The 17,258-nt window shown below is 27.3% G+C and overlaps 1 protein-coding gene across 1 annotated transcript in view; it reads left to right on the top strand.

Annotated features, from left to right (window-relative positions):
- Positions 1–11,157: 11,157 nt before the first annotated feature.
- The window catches only part of LOC129962500 (26S proteasome regulatory subunit 10B), a 35,129-nt gene continuing 29,028 nt past the window's right edge, over positions 11,158–17,258 (top strand). Inside the window, exon 1 of the mRNA XM_056076245.1 lies at positions 11,158–11,339. Coding sequence (XP_055932220.1) covers positions 11,219–11,339 — 121 coding nt within the window. The 5' untranslated portion in view covers positions 11,158–11,218. The remainder of the gene's footprint in view (positions 11,340–17,258) is intronic.

Genomic DNA, 17,258 nt, shown 5'->3' with positions numbered 1-17,258 from the left:
ACATGAGGTGAAAAAACAATCTGCAAGTGGCTATTTGAATCGAGCGAATAATTTAATAGTGTACACCAACAGTTTATTAATGTTGAGGTATCCCTATCTGGCTTATAACAAAATGGGTCAAAATATTCAAATATTTTATTTTTCAAATCAGCTATTATTAAAGCCTAATGGGAATTTAAATTTACAGGAATTATAAAAAAAATCAAAATTTGCTATTTCTCGAATCCAAGGAAATTGAAGAATGTTTTTTGGATTAAAAATCAAAAGAGAGTATAAAGATTCTATAGCTTTTAAATTTGTGAATCTTCTAGTTAATACAAAATTAAATCCATGAATAACTGAATAGTATAGCCAACCTTTTTTGAAATTTGATGATATTGATTTAAAATATTTTTCTTCTTTGACAGTAACATATGGATCTAAAGATTTTAACATATAAAATGTAAGATCAATATTATTAATAGGTAATATTGTAGCAGTAGGATTTGTGACATTAAACTTATTAAACTTGATGAAACACATCAAGATTAACATATTCAGAATTTTTAACATTAAAGGATTTTAAATCTGCCTCTTACTCAAAAAGATTATTAGGTTCATCCAGAAGTTCTTCATTTAATTTTTACTTCTTATTGCAATTTTCACAGACCGAGCAGTTCCTTTTTTTTTTCTATGAGAAGTTTTAAAAAACTTAATCTGAGGATTAATTTTTGATTAGGCGCAACATATAATTTAGGTGCAACAGCCGGATTATTTTTAAGATTCAAATTCCCATTAGTGTTTGATGCATTTAAAATAAAACATTGTTAATTAATCGATCTGGTCATGATGAATCTGAGAAAATTTTGTTGACAAATTCTTGAAATATTACATAAATTAAGAAAGATATACTTTAGTGCCAATAAAGTTTAAACTCTCAGTGACTGTTTTCAGTAATCATATTACAAAAAAATACTTTGTTTCAGTAAAAAATATTATTATATTAATTGCAGATTAATCCTTTCCACTTTAATTTAGAGTATAAATTCTACGAACGGAAAATTAGAGAGATACATAGAGATAGCGAACAGAAAATTAGAGAGATACATATTACGTTATGACTGAAGGCGTTTATAATATTATGAGTGAATTATATGTATCAAAATTTGAAGTTTTAAAATATTTTGATGAAGAAGCTATTAAAGTTGGAATTGCATAAAATATTTAATTATTAAAATTTTAACGAACATTAAGATTGGCGAACCGGCTGGTCGCCAAAGGCGGCTAGTTTAGAATAAAATCCGCGCACGAAATTTCGTACATGTAGCTCAAATCGTTTTTCAGTTATCATGTTCTAAGAACATGTTTTCAAATTCGGGAAGATCTGAAACGTAGACTGTAATCAAAATCTTTACTTTCAATTTACTTAATTTTTTTTTAATTTTATTTATTTATTTATTCGAGAATTATAATTTTATGTGCTATCTACATGTACAAAATTTGGTGCATGGTTTTCATACTAAATTTGTAGATTTCTATCAAATTTTGAACGAAATCCACGCTCAGGAAGTTTGTATGTCTATTTGAGTACAGGTGAACACGATAGTACAAAACGTAGAGAGATAGTTTATAAGATTTTATAGAAAGCACCGAAAATATGGTTCCATATCATATTTTAAATAATATCTAAATGCGATAACTTAAATCAAAATAAATGAAATTTGGTAGGTAATTTTGTTTCTAAAACTGCAATCCTGTTTTTCTATTACATTTGGTATTCGGGGTCGAATCGGTAGAAGAAACCTTTCCTAAAATACATACGCAGGTTGCATAGCTTTATGCAGAAGCTGAATGTTCTCATTTACTTGGCTCTGAAAATAAAAATTTGAATATTCGTGATGTATACGACTTTTATTAAGGACCACTTTTGTGGTGGTAAGAGGAGGGATGATAACATCATTATTAGAGAGGAACGAGGAGGCCGTGATAGCCTAGTTGTTGGGGCGTTGGATTCGCGTCCCTTGGGTTGCTCCCGCCGGTCGAAGATTCCCCGCTTGTCTGGCGGCAGGATCCCGTATAAATCTGCCGTGGTCACAAAGGCCTCCATGTCGAGATAATACCACTGGGGGTACTGGATCAGGGATGATCGTTCTCTGATGCAGGTCTAAATTAATAATATGGTCTAATATGTGGATGAGTGAATGAAATACGTGAATGAAGTTCGCCCCTTGAAAAGAGTTCTGATGTGTATGTAGTTAAGTCGTTCTCTTGGCCCTAGATGGTGCTACTATAAAAAAAACAAGAGACGTTCCCCCTTCGGCTTAAAATCGGTGTCTTCGTAGCAGCGGGCTTGTCCATGGCAGGGGCCATAAGAAACAACACCAACAGAGAGGAATCTTGATATCGACTTTTTGTATAGCGTTTTTTAATCCATCCATCATAAGCTTCCTTTCTCCGTCTGTGTGGTTCGGTGCTTCTTTGATAGTGATTGGTTATATGATTACGTATTTATTTATATTTTAGATAGAAAGTAAAGAGGGGAATTTGTGTTATTAAATTACTGTTTACCTATATAAGTTTGAGATGAGACATGAAAATGTTTTTCCCTCATACTTTCAAAATTTTAATACCGTAACAGGCATTTTTAAAAAAAATTATTTTTATATTGTCTATAACAATTTTAGAAATATTTTAGTGAAAATAAACAACAGTAAATTCCGAATAAGTTTGAATGCTACTGTATTCCTAGCTTTCAAAAAGTTTTAAGGAATATTTATTAATTAATTATTAATACTGTGTAGTAATTAAAAAATTGCCATTCAATTTGTACCTGTTTTTGTTTCAAAAAGTTATTTAATTAATGGATTTCTTTACGAACAATTCACTGTAATTAATTATCTTAACTTCCTTTTTGTCGGAAGTGTAAACAAAAGAAATAAGCGAAAGAGTCGCTAGGCTCATGGCAACCTTTAGTAGTCCAATCACAGCGAAGCTCACATCAACCTGATGCTTTCATATGCTGCGCTGTGATTGTACTCATTTTGGTTGACATTGTCTGGCCGATCTCTAGAAAGTGTCAATTTCGATTAGTGGGAATCCATCGATCCCTGGAATGAATGACGGCCGTATTCACCAACCGTTGTTAAACATCAGCTGATGATTATACGCTGATCAGCAGTCAAATCGGTATTCACCAGACCAAATTGATTGTCGGTTTCATCCTGTTTTGCCCCATTTTTTGATTCACGGACTTCCGATAATCAAATTTGATCAACGGTTTTCCGCATGCGCAGTTCTCAAGAAAGACAACTGTTACATTAGTTTTCAAACAACAAACAAACATGGAGGATTTAGATACATTGGAACTATTGCAGTTGATATCAGATAAGAGGTGAATAATTTACACTGACAGAGTATCTGATTTGGATTTGTTAGATGAATATGATTTTGTTTCAAAGTACAGACCTCCCCGTAATTCTGCTGAATGCATTTTATCTTTGAGAAGGAGAAATTAAGCACCAATATTTTACGAAACAGTGCTACTGAAGAGAAATTGTGTATTGCCTTACGTTTTTTTGCTTCAGAAAGTCATCAACAAATAATTGGCGATTTCAATCAAACTAGCCAGTCATCATGTTGCCGGGCTATAAATGGAAGTATCTAGATGTATAGCTGAAATGAGGCCAAGATTCATTTACCTGCCAAATAATGAATCTGAGCGACTTGAGGTATGTTTACATTAATCTCTTTTATATCCTTCATATGGGAATCCCTTTTTATTATTATTATATCCGAGTCGATTTTTGATTATTATTTTCTAGAATTAAAATTAGAATCTGTCATTTGTGTAATTCCTTGAACATTCAATTTTTTGAAGCAAATGAATTATAATTAAAAGAATTTGCTAAACTTATTAATACCTTTTAGATAACTCATCAAGTTTTGTATGATTATACTGTTTTTTGTCAAATGATTGTTCCTTAAAATGCTTCCATTAAAAACATTTTATTGCATATTTTCTATCTGGTTAATATAATGACTTGCTAGTAAAATAAGTTGTTTTGTATCTATACATATTCATATCATATGTGTAGTCTTATAGTTTTTTTTAATTATATTATTATGGCGATATAAGTTATTAAAAATTGATAATGTATGTATGTAATATTTTTTCAAATCATTTTTAATTAACTTTTAATATTACTTTTGTAACTAGAGTTCATCTTTAACAGTTTTTTGCATTTGTCATGCTATAAGAAAAATTTCCCATTCTTTACTAAGACAATGTTACAAGTTAATCGATTTTAACCTTGTTCCTTTTATTGTTCAACTTTGTAAATCTGTAAAAATATAATAAAGAATTCAAGTATTAAAGATTATTTGCAATATAAACTTAAAATTTTCATTATGCTTTATTCCATATTGAAAAATTCTTATTTCTCCACCCCTACTGTTATACAGCTGTATATCAAAGATTATGGCAGATTTTCGTATGAATATTTAAAGCAAGAAGGGTTTTTGAAAAACAACCACCTAAATAATAAATATGTTTTCGTTAATAATATTTTAAGATTTGGTAAAAAAATAAAGTTATCTGAAATCACTTACAAATTTTTTAGAATGCACATTTCTAATGATTGAGAATAGAATATCTTATGTCTTTTTTCTTTATAATAGGTGTACTGTATAAATGAATTCTAAATATTTATTCTAAATTTAGATTTAAAAAATGGTATTTTTGAATTATATCAAATATTTGTGTTTATACTAGCAATTTTTAAGTATGTCATGTAAGTATTATTGTTAAATTAGCAATTTTTTTCACTACAGTTATTTATAATATTATAATTAATTCTTATTTCATATTTCTCAGATTAAAGACTTGCCAAGATATGGAAGAAATAAGGAACAGCCTTTTCCTTTTGAAAATAAAGAAGAAAAGCAACAAACAAAGAAATCTTTTTCATCTGTCTGGTGATGATTATACAGGATTGCTTTTTGTATTTTTGAAACTTTCCTGTATGACTCATTTCCATGACTGTACACTGTTTTCACATGGATATATAAGTTTTTTTTAGTAAATTGATTTTTTATGTTATTATTTATATTATAGAAAAAGAATTATTGCAGTTTTTATTATGATTAATAATTAGAAATTTAAAGAAATTACTTTTGTTGCTTATAAATTGTGTGATATAATAATGTGCTTAGTCGCTCAATATAGCTAATCTCTTTCACAATATCAGTTTACTTCAGCTTTAATCTTCAACAATGTGCATAAAATTAACATTTTTTAAAGAGATCAAATCATGACCTTCGTATCTGCTGAAAATGATTCCTAATTTTTATTAATGTTTTCCTTCTCATTATACAACAAATTTTAACATTACTTCTAATGACTCTACCTAATTATTTTTTGAAAGATGTTATTTTATAATTTATCTGTATAGAAATGACTAAATAATTCCTTATTCAAATCTCTGAAAATCAAATATATTTTTAATTTGATATTGTTCTTTTTATGATTTATAGAAAATGACATACATTTATGGCTCATATCAGTGTTGTTCTTTCCTAGTGGTTTTATGTGCTCATTATCTTATTACAATATGTATATGTATTAGAGAAATAAAAAGACACATATAGAAGAATTTTGTATTAAGAATTAGCATTAATGTTGCATTTTAAAGTACCTTTATTGACACTTCCTTGTAATTCTTGTAGAAGAATTTTGAATTAATAATCAGCATCAATATTACATTTTAAAGTGCCTTTAATGGCATTTTGTTTTAATGCTTGTAGAAGCTGTAACTTCTCCATCAGAATTTTCTTTTTTAATTCATATAATATGTTACTTTTCGAGTCAGATTTGAATAAAACAGATTTTTGTATACAGAAGTCCTTTTTTAATTTTGCATATTTTAAGATATTATGAGAATTGTGTAAAAAACAAAGAAAATAGATTAATTGGGATTTGAAAATTTTCGAATTTTAAAAACAAGTGTAGATAATAACTTATACGAGTTAATTCAAATTTCTACAAATTATGATGCAAATATAAAATTTTAAAAAAGAGGTTTTTATTTAAAAAAATCATTAACTTAACTGACAGTTTAATGTAACCTGTTAGAATAATATTTAAGATTATTTCAAAAAAATTTTTTTTGTGAAAAATTCTTTTACTTTCTTGAAACATTTCAATTCGGATCATCTTTCATCATATTTTAAATATAGAAAGAGATTCCTTGTTTAAATACACAAGATTCTGAGTTGAAAAATTTGACAATTAAACAAAGGAAACTATGATGACTTAACAGTAATTAGTTAGATACTTGTGCTCATAGGTTTATGATTTCAGGAAGTAACGATTGTCATGAAGATATGAATAATTAAAAACACCATTGGAAATTAATATAATAAAGTAACAGATATTATTTAAGTATTAGTAGAAACTTAACAATAAAATATCAAAAAATTAATAACTTATTTGGTACAAAATTCTGGGGAAAAAGAAAAAAAAGCAAGAGCTTGTTTAAACAAATGGAAAATATCACATTTTCTTGAAAGAATTAAAATATCATTACTAGTTTCTGACAGGCTAATCAAGTTAACATGTGTTGTTTTTTGATTAAGTTTGAATCATCAAGCAGAAAGTGCTAAAAAATTTATTGTTAATTGTAGATGTTTTGCCACTCAATTTATTTGAACAAAAGTGAATGCTTATGATGTGCAAATTAATCATTTGTTTTATTCAGGGATATCAATTCTAAAATAAGTATGGTTTTCATCAATATTTACATTATTTTTATACTGATTTGTAATGTCAAGTACATGTTGTCAAGCTAACAATTAGCCCATTCAAATTTAAAGAGTTGTTAAATTCATTGTTTACAAAAAGTTTTAGATATGAGGTATAAATGAGCTTCTTCACTTCCACAATAACAATATACTATACAAATTTATTGCATGAATATTTATTTTGGGGAAATAGCTGTTGGTCTTCAATATTCATATACAATTTTCACTGACTTTTGTTTATAATTTGAATCTTCTGATTTGCAGTATATATTCTGAATGTATATATTCTTCTAATATGTATATATTCAGACATTTATATCTATAAATTTTTTTAACAATTATATATGTAAAAATTTAATATTTTGATAATTAATAAGCATATTTTTCCACATTTGCTTTTCTACAGAAATAAAAGCATAGCACAGAATAAGAATTTTTTACTTTTTTTCTGCTTTAAGAAAAGAAAGAAAAAAAAATGTTATTTTGAAAATTTAGACAGCTAATACATATTTAAATATTGACACCAAAAGTAATATTACTATTTTTTTCAAATATAACATATTGTGGAAATATAATACATAATGCTAAAATAATACATATTGGAAGTATAATACATATTGGAAGCTTATACATATTGTGGAGGTTTAAAACTTATTTGTTTTCAAATAAATGCTGAAAGTCAAATAAAGAGAAATTTGTAATATACGTTATAAACTTCTTACAAACAATTATATGGGATTGTCAGAGATATCACTGCTTTTAATTGCAATTAAAATAGCCTTTGGAAATTTAAATGTTTTGTGTAAATGAAAATAATTTACTAATATGAAAGTCATAATACTTTGTAAGCAAGAATTTATATACTGCATTTCCTCCCCCCCCTTTATTATATTAAAAATTCAGGATACTAATCCATTGCTCATTAAAATGCACTCTAACAAAATAAACACTTTAAAGAAAAATGTTATAAACATTTTGTGAATTCCTTGCCAAAGGCAAGGAAGTTGCTGTGTTTTAACAATTTGTATGATTATAATTTATTACAATATATATTAAAGAACATGGAAAGATCATAAATAAAAACAAAGATAAATATTATGATTTGCTAGTAATATAATTCAACTAATAAAAATTTGATGTTAACAAATCAAAAAAAAAAAAAAAAAATGGCATATTTTGTAAAAAATGTTGAGGTCTGAAAAAAAATCCACCAAGTTTCAAATTTTTAACTAGTTTATAATTGATAAAGAAAGTTATGCTTTTTTTTTTTTTTTTTTTTTTTTTTACTTGTTCAAATATTTGTCACATTTCTCAGAAATATAATTTACAATTAATGATAATTTACTCGAAATTCAAATTTTGTTAAATTCATTGTTTAGATGAAACTACAGTGAATTCCTCACTAACAAAATCAGTTTGTTATTTGTATTGTTTATGTATATATTCTATTATTATATATAAAATATTTCCATATGTAAATGTACTCATTTTGGTTAATCTGCATTTCTTTTAGAAATTTAATTTTCAGATAGACCTTTTGTAAAAGTTCAATTCATTGGAAAACTATTCGAAACGCAATTCTCCCTTCAAAAGATGCTCAAATGTTTAGTTACATAATACAGTGAAAATTTGAAATATGCTTGCTTAATAATGTATAGTCAGAGAAACAATCCCACGAAAAGCTTAATAATATCATGTAAGCAATTCGATGAGTTTATCACTAGACAACATCACATTGCTTTCTCGCTTGATCGTCCCACATTTCTTACTGTCTGTCCACGACAAGAACACTGCTAGACAATCGTCTATGTTTACGGCGGGCGTTATAGAAACAGCTTACTGTAGGAAGAGTTCATTTCGCAGAGGTAGAAATTAATTCAAGTTTCTTACGTAGGCACGATTAGCGCCAAATTGGCGATATTTGGTATTATTGCATTTAATTCTTGAAAGCAAATTTTAAAAATAATTCACTAAGCTGCAAATCATTTGCATACTCGGAATATTGAAAATATCTGATATTCCTGTCATATGTATACAAAGAACAAAACAAATCGAATAGAAAAACTGAATAATTATTTGTATGTCTAACGATTGCACAAGAAGAAAAAAAAAAAAAAAATTCATAAGTAAAATCATGCATGAAAAAAACATTAATCGTTTTCATTTCATTTGTTTTAAATTTATATAAGTTATTAATATCAAATTCTCCGCAGCAAACGCGAGGTAATCTAATTTAACATAAAAACTATAACATAATTAATCGTAATTATTTCATAATTTTTATAAAAGGTTGCTTTTATTCTGTTATAAAGTAAAATGTTCATTGTTAAATATGCTTGAAACCTTTCCAAATTTATATTTATTTATTTTTCTGATGTATATACTATTTCCCGAAACACAAAATTAACAATTACCATACTATCAATTTTCAGATTTTTAAAAATCAAACTTTGATTTGTAACTTATTTTTAATACGCACAAGCTTTTTACAGCATAATTAATTTCGCAAAGTTTATATCCAAAAGTATTCTGAATTTGAAGATAATTCAAGTGTTCATTCATGCACGTGCCAGATGTCCCGGACTTAAAGGAACCCAACTAAATAAGCCCAACATCGTTTTACATTTTTCTACGAAAAACGCTGTAAAAGTTTGTTTTTGTATTCCAGATTATCATTTATTCATTTCCACCTGCTTGAAAAAGAAATACAATTATTTCAAAGAAAATTTTTTCTCGCGAACTGTCAATTCAAATCATAGAGTGATAAATGAGCTTTTCCTTTCAATGTATATCAGTAGTCAGGAGCTCGAAGCAATAAAGGATCCAAATTCCTGCATGCATTTTATCATTTCGGGGTTGAAAATTCTTCACTCCCAATGTTCTTCACATTTCTATTCAAAGCCCATCAAGGCCGTTTGAGAATACTTATCTGCTACCGTTTTATTATCACAATCAGTGCACCTGAGTAGAAAGGAATCTCATTAAATACTTTAATCCTTCTAACTCACATTAACGTGCATACAATTTTAGATTCTTGGAATCATAGTTTAGAAGGAAAGCTATTGAAACAACAGGAAGGCGAGAAAACAAACCTGAATAAATGACTATTTTTCTTTATTTTATTGAAAAAAAAGTAATGCGCTAATCTATAATATAATATTTTCTTCATACCATTATATAGTTGAATAATATTTCGCAATAAAAATTTAATAGAATTACTTCTTAACAATTGCGTATACTCATTCAATTCCAGAAAAGAAATTGAATAATTTTAATCTCTAAATATTTTCATATAGCATAATAGAATCACAATTTTTAATTTCAAAGTAATTATTTTTTCTTTTAAAACTATAAATACAATTTCTCATAATTATTATTTAACACTAAGAGCAAAAGGTTAAAACAACGTTTTTTTTTTCTCTCAATTTAAGAGACAAAAAAAATATTAAATAATGAAATTCAGTTAATATTAACCAAAGAAAAGATTAATAAAATATAAAAAGTATTCTAAGCGAATATAAAGATATGTGCAACTGCGACTAAAGCGAGAAGATGAATGAGCAACAGGTTTTCTTTTATCGCTTCACATTGACGCCAAGAAAAAGAATACCCTCCCCCCCCCCAAACTTCTGTTCAATTCCACCCATTCAAAATGGATCGTCCCTATCGAAACCTGTTTCTATAACGCCCGCCGTAAACATAGACGATTGTCTAGCAGTGTTCTTGTCGTGGACAGACAGTATACACATCTCGGAAAGAAACAAAATAACAATAAAAACATGAAAAAGAGCCAACCATCAGCTGATAAACATGTGATATATCTGGACCAATGCAAATCCATTTCCGGTTGAAAAAGGCAGAAAAAGCTGCGTTGATGCTTAGTCGTAAAACTAACGTTTGTGAATACCAATGATCATTGGTTGATGATTTATCGTTGATCATGGGTTGAACGATCCGTTGTTTAGCAACCGGTTTGGTGAATACGGCAGTGAAGGAGAAATTATTTTGCGAATTATTATTTATATTCTACAGATTGTTATTATCTTACCAATATCAAAAAGTCACAAATACGAACGATCAATACTTTTGAAAGACAGGTGCGATTCAAATCTTTGATATGATATTATAGATATTTCGATTGCAGGTCCTGGATCACAATAGAAAGTAACAACTGATATGATTTGTCCAATTACAACTAATGAACAAGAAAAAGTCGTGCTTTTCTGAGTGATTTGTTTCACATAATTTTAACTTTCTTAAAATGCGTTAATCGAATTATCAGAGATTTGAAATCTAAAATAAACCTTCCTCTTAGTTAATTTGTGTTGTGACAATATGACTTTTATGTTGTAGTTGGAGAGAATTTTACTTTCAAATCTGGCCACAATTTGAAAGAACAGCTTCTTGCTTAGAAGTGACATAAACAGAAACGAAAGCTAAAATGGCAGCCACAGTGGTAGCTCCGAGTCCTGTTCAACCGGAAAATCCAAGAGAAAAAGCGCTTCAAGAATATAGGAAAAAGATTTTGGAACATAAAGAAATTGAAGGAAGATTGAAAGAGAGTAAGGATAACTTTTGATGTCTTTTTTTTTCCAATAACACCCTTATGATTTGCTGAATCATTGTTCAATGTATAAAAATAATTTCATTAAGGTGTACGTACACACTAGAATTTTTTTTTTTTTTAATTTTTAACTTTAAAAATCTAGTTTTTTCACAGTAGGTCATTAATATACGTTTAAACTCATTTCAATGAGAAAAAATCATTTTACACTAATTATTAATTAAATAATATTTAATGAGCATATTTTATAAAACATGATATCTTAAATTCTAATTTGTACAAACACACAATTCTAGTTGGAAATTATGCCTAATATTAGTCTTCATGTTGTCTGCCTCAATCAAGTTATAAAAATATATAGTTTTTTTTAACAATTTTTTCATCAACGATGAATAAAAAAAGCGAGATTTTTTTCAGTAATTTTATTTTTTAAATAGCTATTAAAAATTTATTTGTATTAATATAACTTTGATTGAGGCACAAAACATTCGCTATTTCATATAGATTATTTTGATATATAAATATTTGTATTTGGTTAATTTCTTGTTGAGTTATGATTGTTTGAATGAAGCAACATAGTGGAAACATATCATTCTTCATAAAATGAGTTTTAAAAAAACTGTGGTAAAAGTGAATTATAATGTGCCCCCTGCTGTGCCAACAATGCCAAGTTACCAATAAAGATGGCGGACAAAATAAACAAATACTTCCGCGAAACAGTTACAGTTGCTATTTCCTGCCATATAATTAGGACTTTTTACTGATAAGTATTGTTTTTTTTTCCCATACTGCTTGGTGCCTTCTACAGATGCCGAAGGCACAGGGCAGAATTTTTTAACTTTAAAAACAATTTACGGCTTTGCTAGCAGCGGGAACGGGAACCTAGTAGCTTCGCTAGCACATTGAACAGAAGGACTGTGTGGATAATAGAAATAATACATAACCAAAAGAAAAGAAAGAATGGCGGAAGAAGCAATCGGAACATTCTCCACAAAATTTCAAACGTCCTTTTCCCAACTCAATCAACTCATAAAAAAATATATTCCACTCGCCCTTCATCCATTCTGCCGGTTCGATATCAAACCATTCTCAATACAAAATTACAAATCAGCCTCCTTTCCTAACTTCATCAACTCTTAAAAATATATATTTATGTATACATATTTATCTCACCCTTCATCCTTTCTACAGGTTTGAAATACTCCCGACATAACAAATTATGAAGGGAAGCAACCGTTAGAACACCAAAAGAATCACGAGAACTGCGAAGAATTCCATTGCAGCTATCTTTTAAAATGAGAATGCAGACGATTTTTTAAAGAGCATACTAACAATTAAAAATTGCAAAAGAATAAATATTTTCTGTTCGTATTCACATTAAAAAAAAAAAGAAAATAACTTTTAATTATAAGCTTAACTTTCATTATTTAATAAACTTATAATTATAATAAAGAACAAAATTAAAATCTTTAATCAATATTTTTTTTTAATATTTTTAATGTAACATTTTTTATAATATAGTTGTAGTTTATGTACAACTCAACCATTGCAGAAAGTAGTAAACAAAACAGCATTGGGGTTGCTAGAAGAACTTTCCGATGGGTTGCAATAATTGCGACAAACTCGGAGGCACACTATTCTTCAATTTATCCAAAACCATAACTAGAGTTTTTAATGAAAGCACCTCAAGAAAAATAATTATAACTCAAGAAATATTTCGAATATTGACAACATCTAGGTATTGTTTGAAAGCTAAAGGATCAGAGAACATTATTTAGCAATAAAAAAAATATTCGATATTTTGAACGATTTTCGAAGTTTCAAGTGTGTGCATACACCTTAAGTAACATTCATAACAAAGAAGTAAGATTTTTTTTTTAATATGAAATCCTGTGAATTGGTTTAAAAAAAATAGCGAGAGTTATAGAAGTATTTTTAAAATGTAATAGGTGGTTTCATAATATGTCTTATCAAGCAAAAGAATTTTAAAAAAAGCAAAAAAAAAAAAAAAAAAACTGAAATGAAGACAATATATGAAGATTTCTTTATATATTGTCTGCATATATTACAATATGCAGACAATTGTAGATGAAATTTCTTTCTTTCAAATCTGTAGCCAAACACCAAAATAAATTAATGGAAGTCTACTGGATGACAAATCAAAAATTAGCAGTGATAATATACACTATAATAATTTATTTCAGGTATGATGCTGATGAACATTTAGAAATGAGATCTTATGCAGACCTATCTATTTGTTTGCAGAACACTTTTGCTACTGTAAACAGATGTTCAATACAAAAAAAAAAAAAAAAAAAAAAAAAATCATTGATGATATTTAAAGTAAAAGAATTTCACTGGCATAAAGAGAATTTATTCAGATTGTGCTTCAGTACATTTTACTATTTGATATAATTTATTGCTGTTTTCTAATGCAATATTTTGTAAGTGGAACTTCACAACTTAATATCATTGGAAAAAAATCAAGGAGAAAGAATGTAGGATAAGCAGTAGAATATGATGTAAATGTACAAAATAAAAATTTTGTAAGACACTGACTTAAGCTTTAAGTGGCCATGTCTGGACAGTGTTCAGGGAAAGAAAAAAAAACAAATGTCAGGATTTATTGAATCAGGTGGAAATTTGCCCTTATACATTAAATATGAAATTAGAAAAGGATTTACTGCCCTCTATAAAAAATTTAAGAAAGCACTTATCACTATTGTATCATGGGATTTCATTGTTAAATATTTTATTGCTGATGGTCCGACTGTTATGTTAGTCATACCATCAAAATAATATCAATAAGAAATTTTTATGGATTATTAATCAATCCAAAAATTTATAACTGCAAACTTAACATTCCCATGTATTATTATTATTATTAATTAGATTTTTAATTAAAGAATTATAATTAAAAATTAATTTTTTTAATTATTAAAAAATTATTAAACGAGTTCGATTGTAATTTATTCTGCCTAAAGAATTATTTAGAGCAAACCAATATTTAAAATTACAAATATGTTGCTATACTCATATCTCTCTATATATAATTCATGCAAATTAGATATGGGGTTTATTATAAAATTATTTGATAGAAATATGTAATACTTTTCCTGATATGCATAAAAACTTTAATAAAGCATACCAAATACCAGCTATGGAATCACCATAGATTGTATGGAAATTAAGTGAAAACTACAGAATTATAGATATATAATAAACTATGGGAAACTACAAAAGATGGGCACATGTACTGTGAATTGTAAAATATGCTGAAAATAAATGCATAAAAATATGCATAAAATAAGATGAGGAAAAATACCTGTTCCCTCATCTTCACTTACAGCAATACTGATTGAGAAAATATGGCATGGATAGAAAAAGAAAACGGGATTTTGTTCCAGCATGAATACAAAAAAAAAACTCTGCAGTCACTCCTTGTAATAAAAATGAATCTGCGAGTTTGTTATGATGTTAAACTGAGCAATGATGTTTTCAGAAAAGTAAAATTTTGTGCTATTTAATGAAGCAAAATTGTAAATATTTAATAAACAGTATTAATTTATTAGATCAATAAAGTTGTATTGCAATTTTTAAAAAAATTGTTTATATATTTAGTCAATAATAAATTTCTTGAATAATTTTGAATATATTTATTTTAAATAGTTAAAATTCTTTGGAAATAATCTATTTGTCAATAATTTGTTGATATTACATCATATGTAATATATCAGTAAGAAGTGCTACTGATGACTGGGTAACCAAAGTTGGAGTCACTATAAAAGATTAATAATTTTCAATAACAAAGATGAATTATTTTCAAGGAATTCATTGCAAACTTATGCTACTTTAATATGTAAATATTGAATGAATAAGCTATAAATTGTTGAAAGATAGGAATGATCCTTTAATATTATTTCTATATAAGCTTACATACAACATTTTAACCTTTCCACCAGCTAATGATTTTGATTGAATAACTTTATTACTCTAGGAATTTATTTTAGTAAGTAGCAGGTCTTCCTAGCAAAGTTTTACTAGTTCTTGTGACCTATGCAACAATACATTTATATGTATATAATTGATTATTTGAAATCAGAAATTATTAACCACAGATTGATCAAATGACCATTTTGTACTCATAGAACATTAGAACTGAACATTCCTTTTTATTTGAACTTGTTAAAAAAAAAAAAAAACTTTTTATATCTTTTACACGTGTATTGACAAGTTGAAATTTTTTTATTGTAATTATTTTCAACTTTTTAAAAATTTATATTTTGTTATAATAACCTTAGGAAATCTTGATGAATTATTTTACAAATTCATTACCTGGTGGCACTACTTTTATTGAATATAAGTTTGATATTGGTAATTGATGGAATTGAAAATATCAAAATAGTATGTTGTCATCAAGAGCACACAAGTATACAAGATATCATTTGTCATACTAAAGAAATTTGTTTTGCACCTCTGAAATAATTTACTGAATCTTATGAAATTTTTGAATATTAGATACTTTTCTTAAAAATTTTATCTGAAAAATCTTAAATCTGAAACTAAAATTCCAGCATTACAATTAGAGATTGCAATACCGGACCAAAATTTCAATACCGGTATTCGGTATTTTTTAAATCTTAATACCGGGATACCGGTTTTATTTATTTTATTATTTATTAAAATTTTAGAAAAAGACAGAAAACACAGGCGTTCCTTTGTTTTATTTGCCAGTTTTGATAGAGAGAGTAGATATCACTAAAAATAATTTGTAGCTTATAAATTATAACAGTATATAATCACAAAAAAAGTAAAGAAAATCTTATTATTTAAATCACAAAAAAAGTGTAAATATCACTATTCAGTCTGTGGTACTATTACAAATTTTTGAAATGTGATCTTAAAAAAACATAATGCATCCATTGTACTGTCATTAAGCCTGAAAATTAATTTTGTGTAAAAATGACCAGCTGTCGAAAACGCTGTTTTGGCATCTACGCTAGTTGGTGGTACTGTTAGCAATGCACGATATACTTTTTCCAAGTATTTACCTCTCCGAGTATTCCTCATCTTCAAATAAATCGATTTCTCGTCGGATGGTTTTGGATATAGCTGATTTCTGTATTGTATTTTGGTTCGTTGAATTTTTTTTATTTATCGCTTATTCTAATTTTTGTCCAAGAGATAATTCCTTTTCACTATCCACAGTAGTGACATCCTAATCTTCGATAATTGAACAGAATTCTTCTAAATGTGGATAGGTTTGTGGGTAAAAAATTTTAAGAAAATTTACTATAAACTTAAGCAGATTTCAATTGGTTATTATCTTTTCTTCTTTTTCATTTTCATTTTTAACATCATTTTAATTATGTAAATACCATAAGACCTTTTCTATTTCGGTATGCCTTTCTTCTGTGCGATTTTTCAATGTAACATATAATTCCTCAGATAGTGATGTGTGCTGTTCTTTCAGTGACTGCAACATGAAATTTATTGTTGCATTAGCTGTTAATAAATTAGAATCTCTCCGACATAATGCCTCAATAGTCAGTTTTATTGGAAGTAGAGCTGATATAGTTCTGGATATTAAGTCGAAATCTCGATCTGAAAAATTAATTTACACGTTTAAATCAATTATTGATTTTTGGATTGGATTTCTCAGTTTCAAAAATTTTTCCATCATTAGGAGTAAATTGTTCCAAAGTGTTTTAAAATCTAATATTAACATATATTGTTTTATTTTCAGTTAGTATATATTTTAGTAATATATACTTTTTATAGAAGAACATTTAAATATCTTAACAATTTTTCGAACTTTATAAATTATAGGAAGCAATTCTTGATAGGTTGATATTTCATCCTCATTATCAATATCTTCTTCAACAATTACATTGTCATTATCTTCATTGTCAATATC

This window comes from Argiope bruennichi, chromosome 1 (assembly GCF_947563725.1).
Source record: "Argiope bruennichi chromosome 1, qqArgBrue1.1, whole genome shotgun sequence".
Classification (NCBI taxonomy): Eukaryota; Metazoa; Arthropoda; class Arachnida; order Araneae; family Araneidae; genus Argiope; species Argiope bruennichi.
Note: the sequence above shows the minus strand (reverse complement) of the source record. Positions and strands in the feature narration are given on the sequence as shown.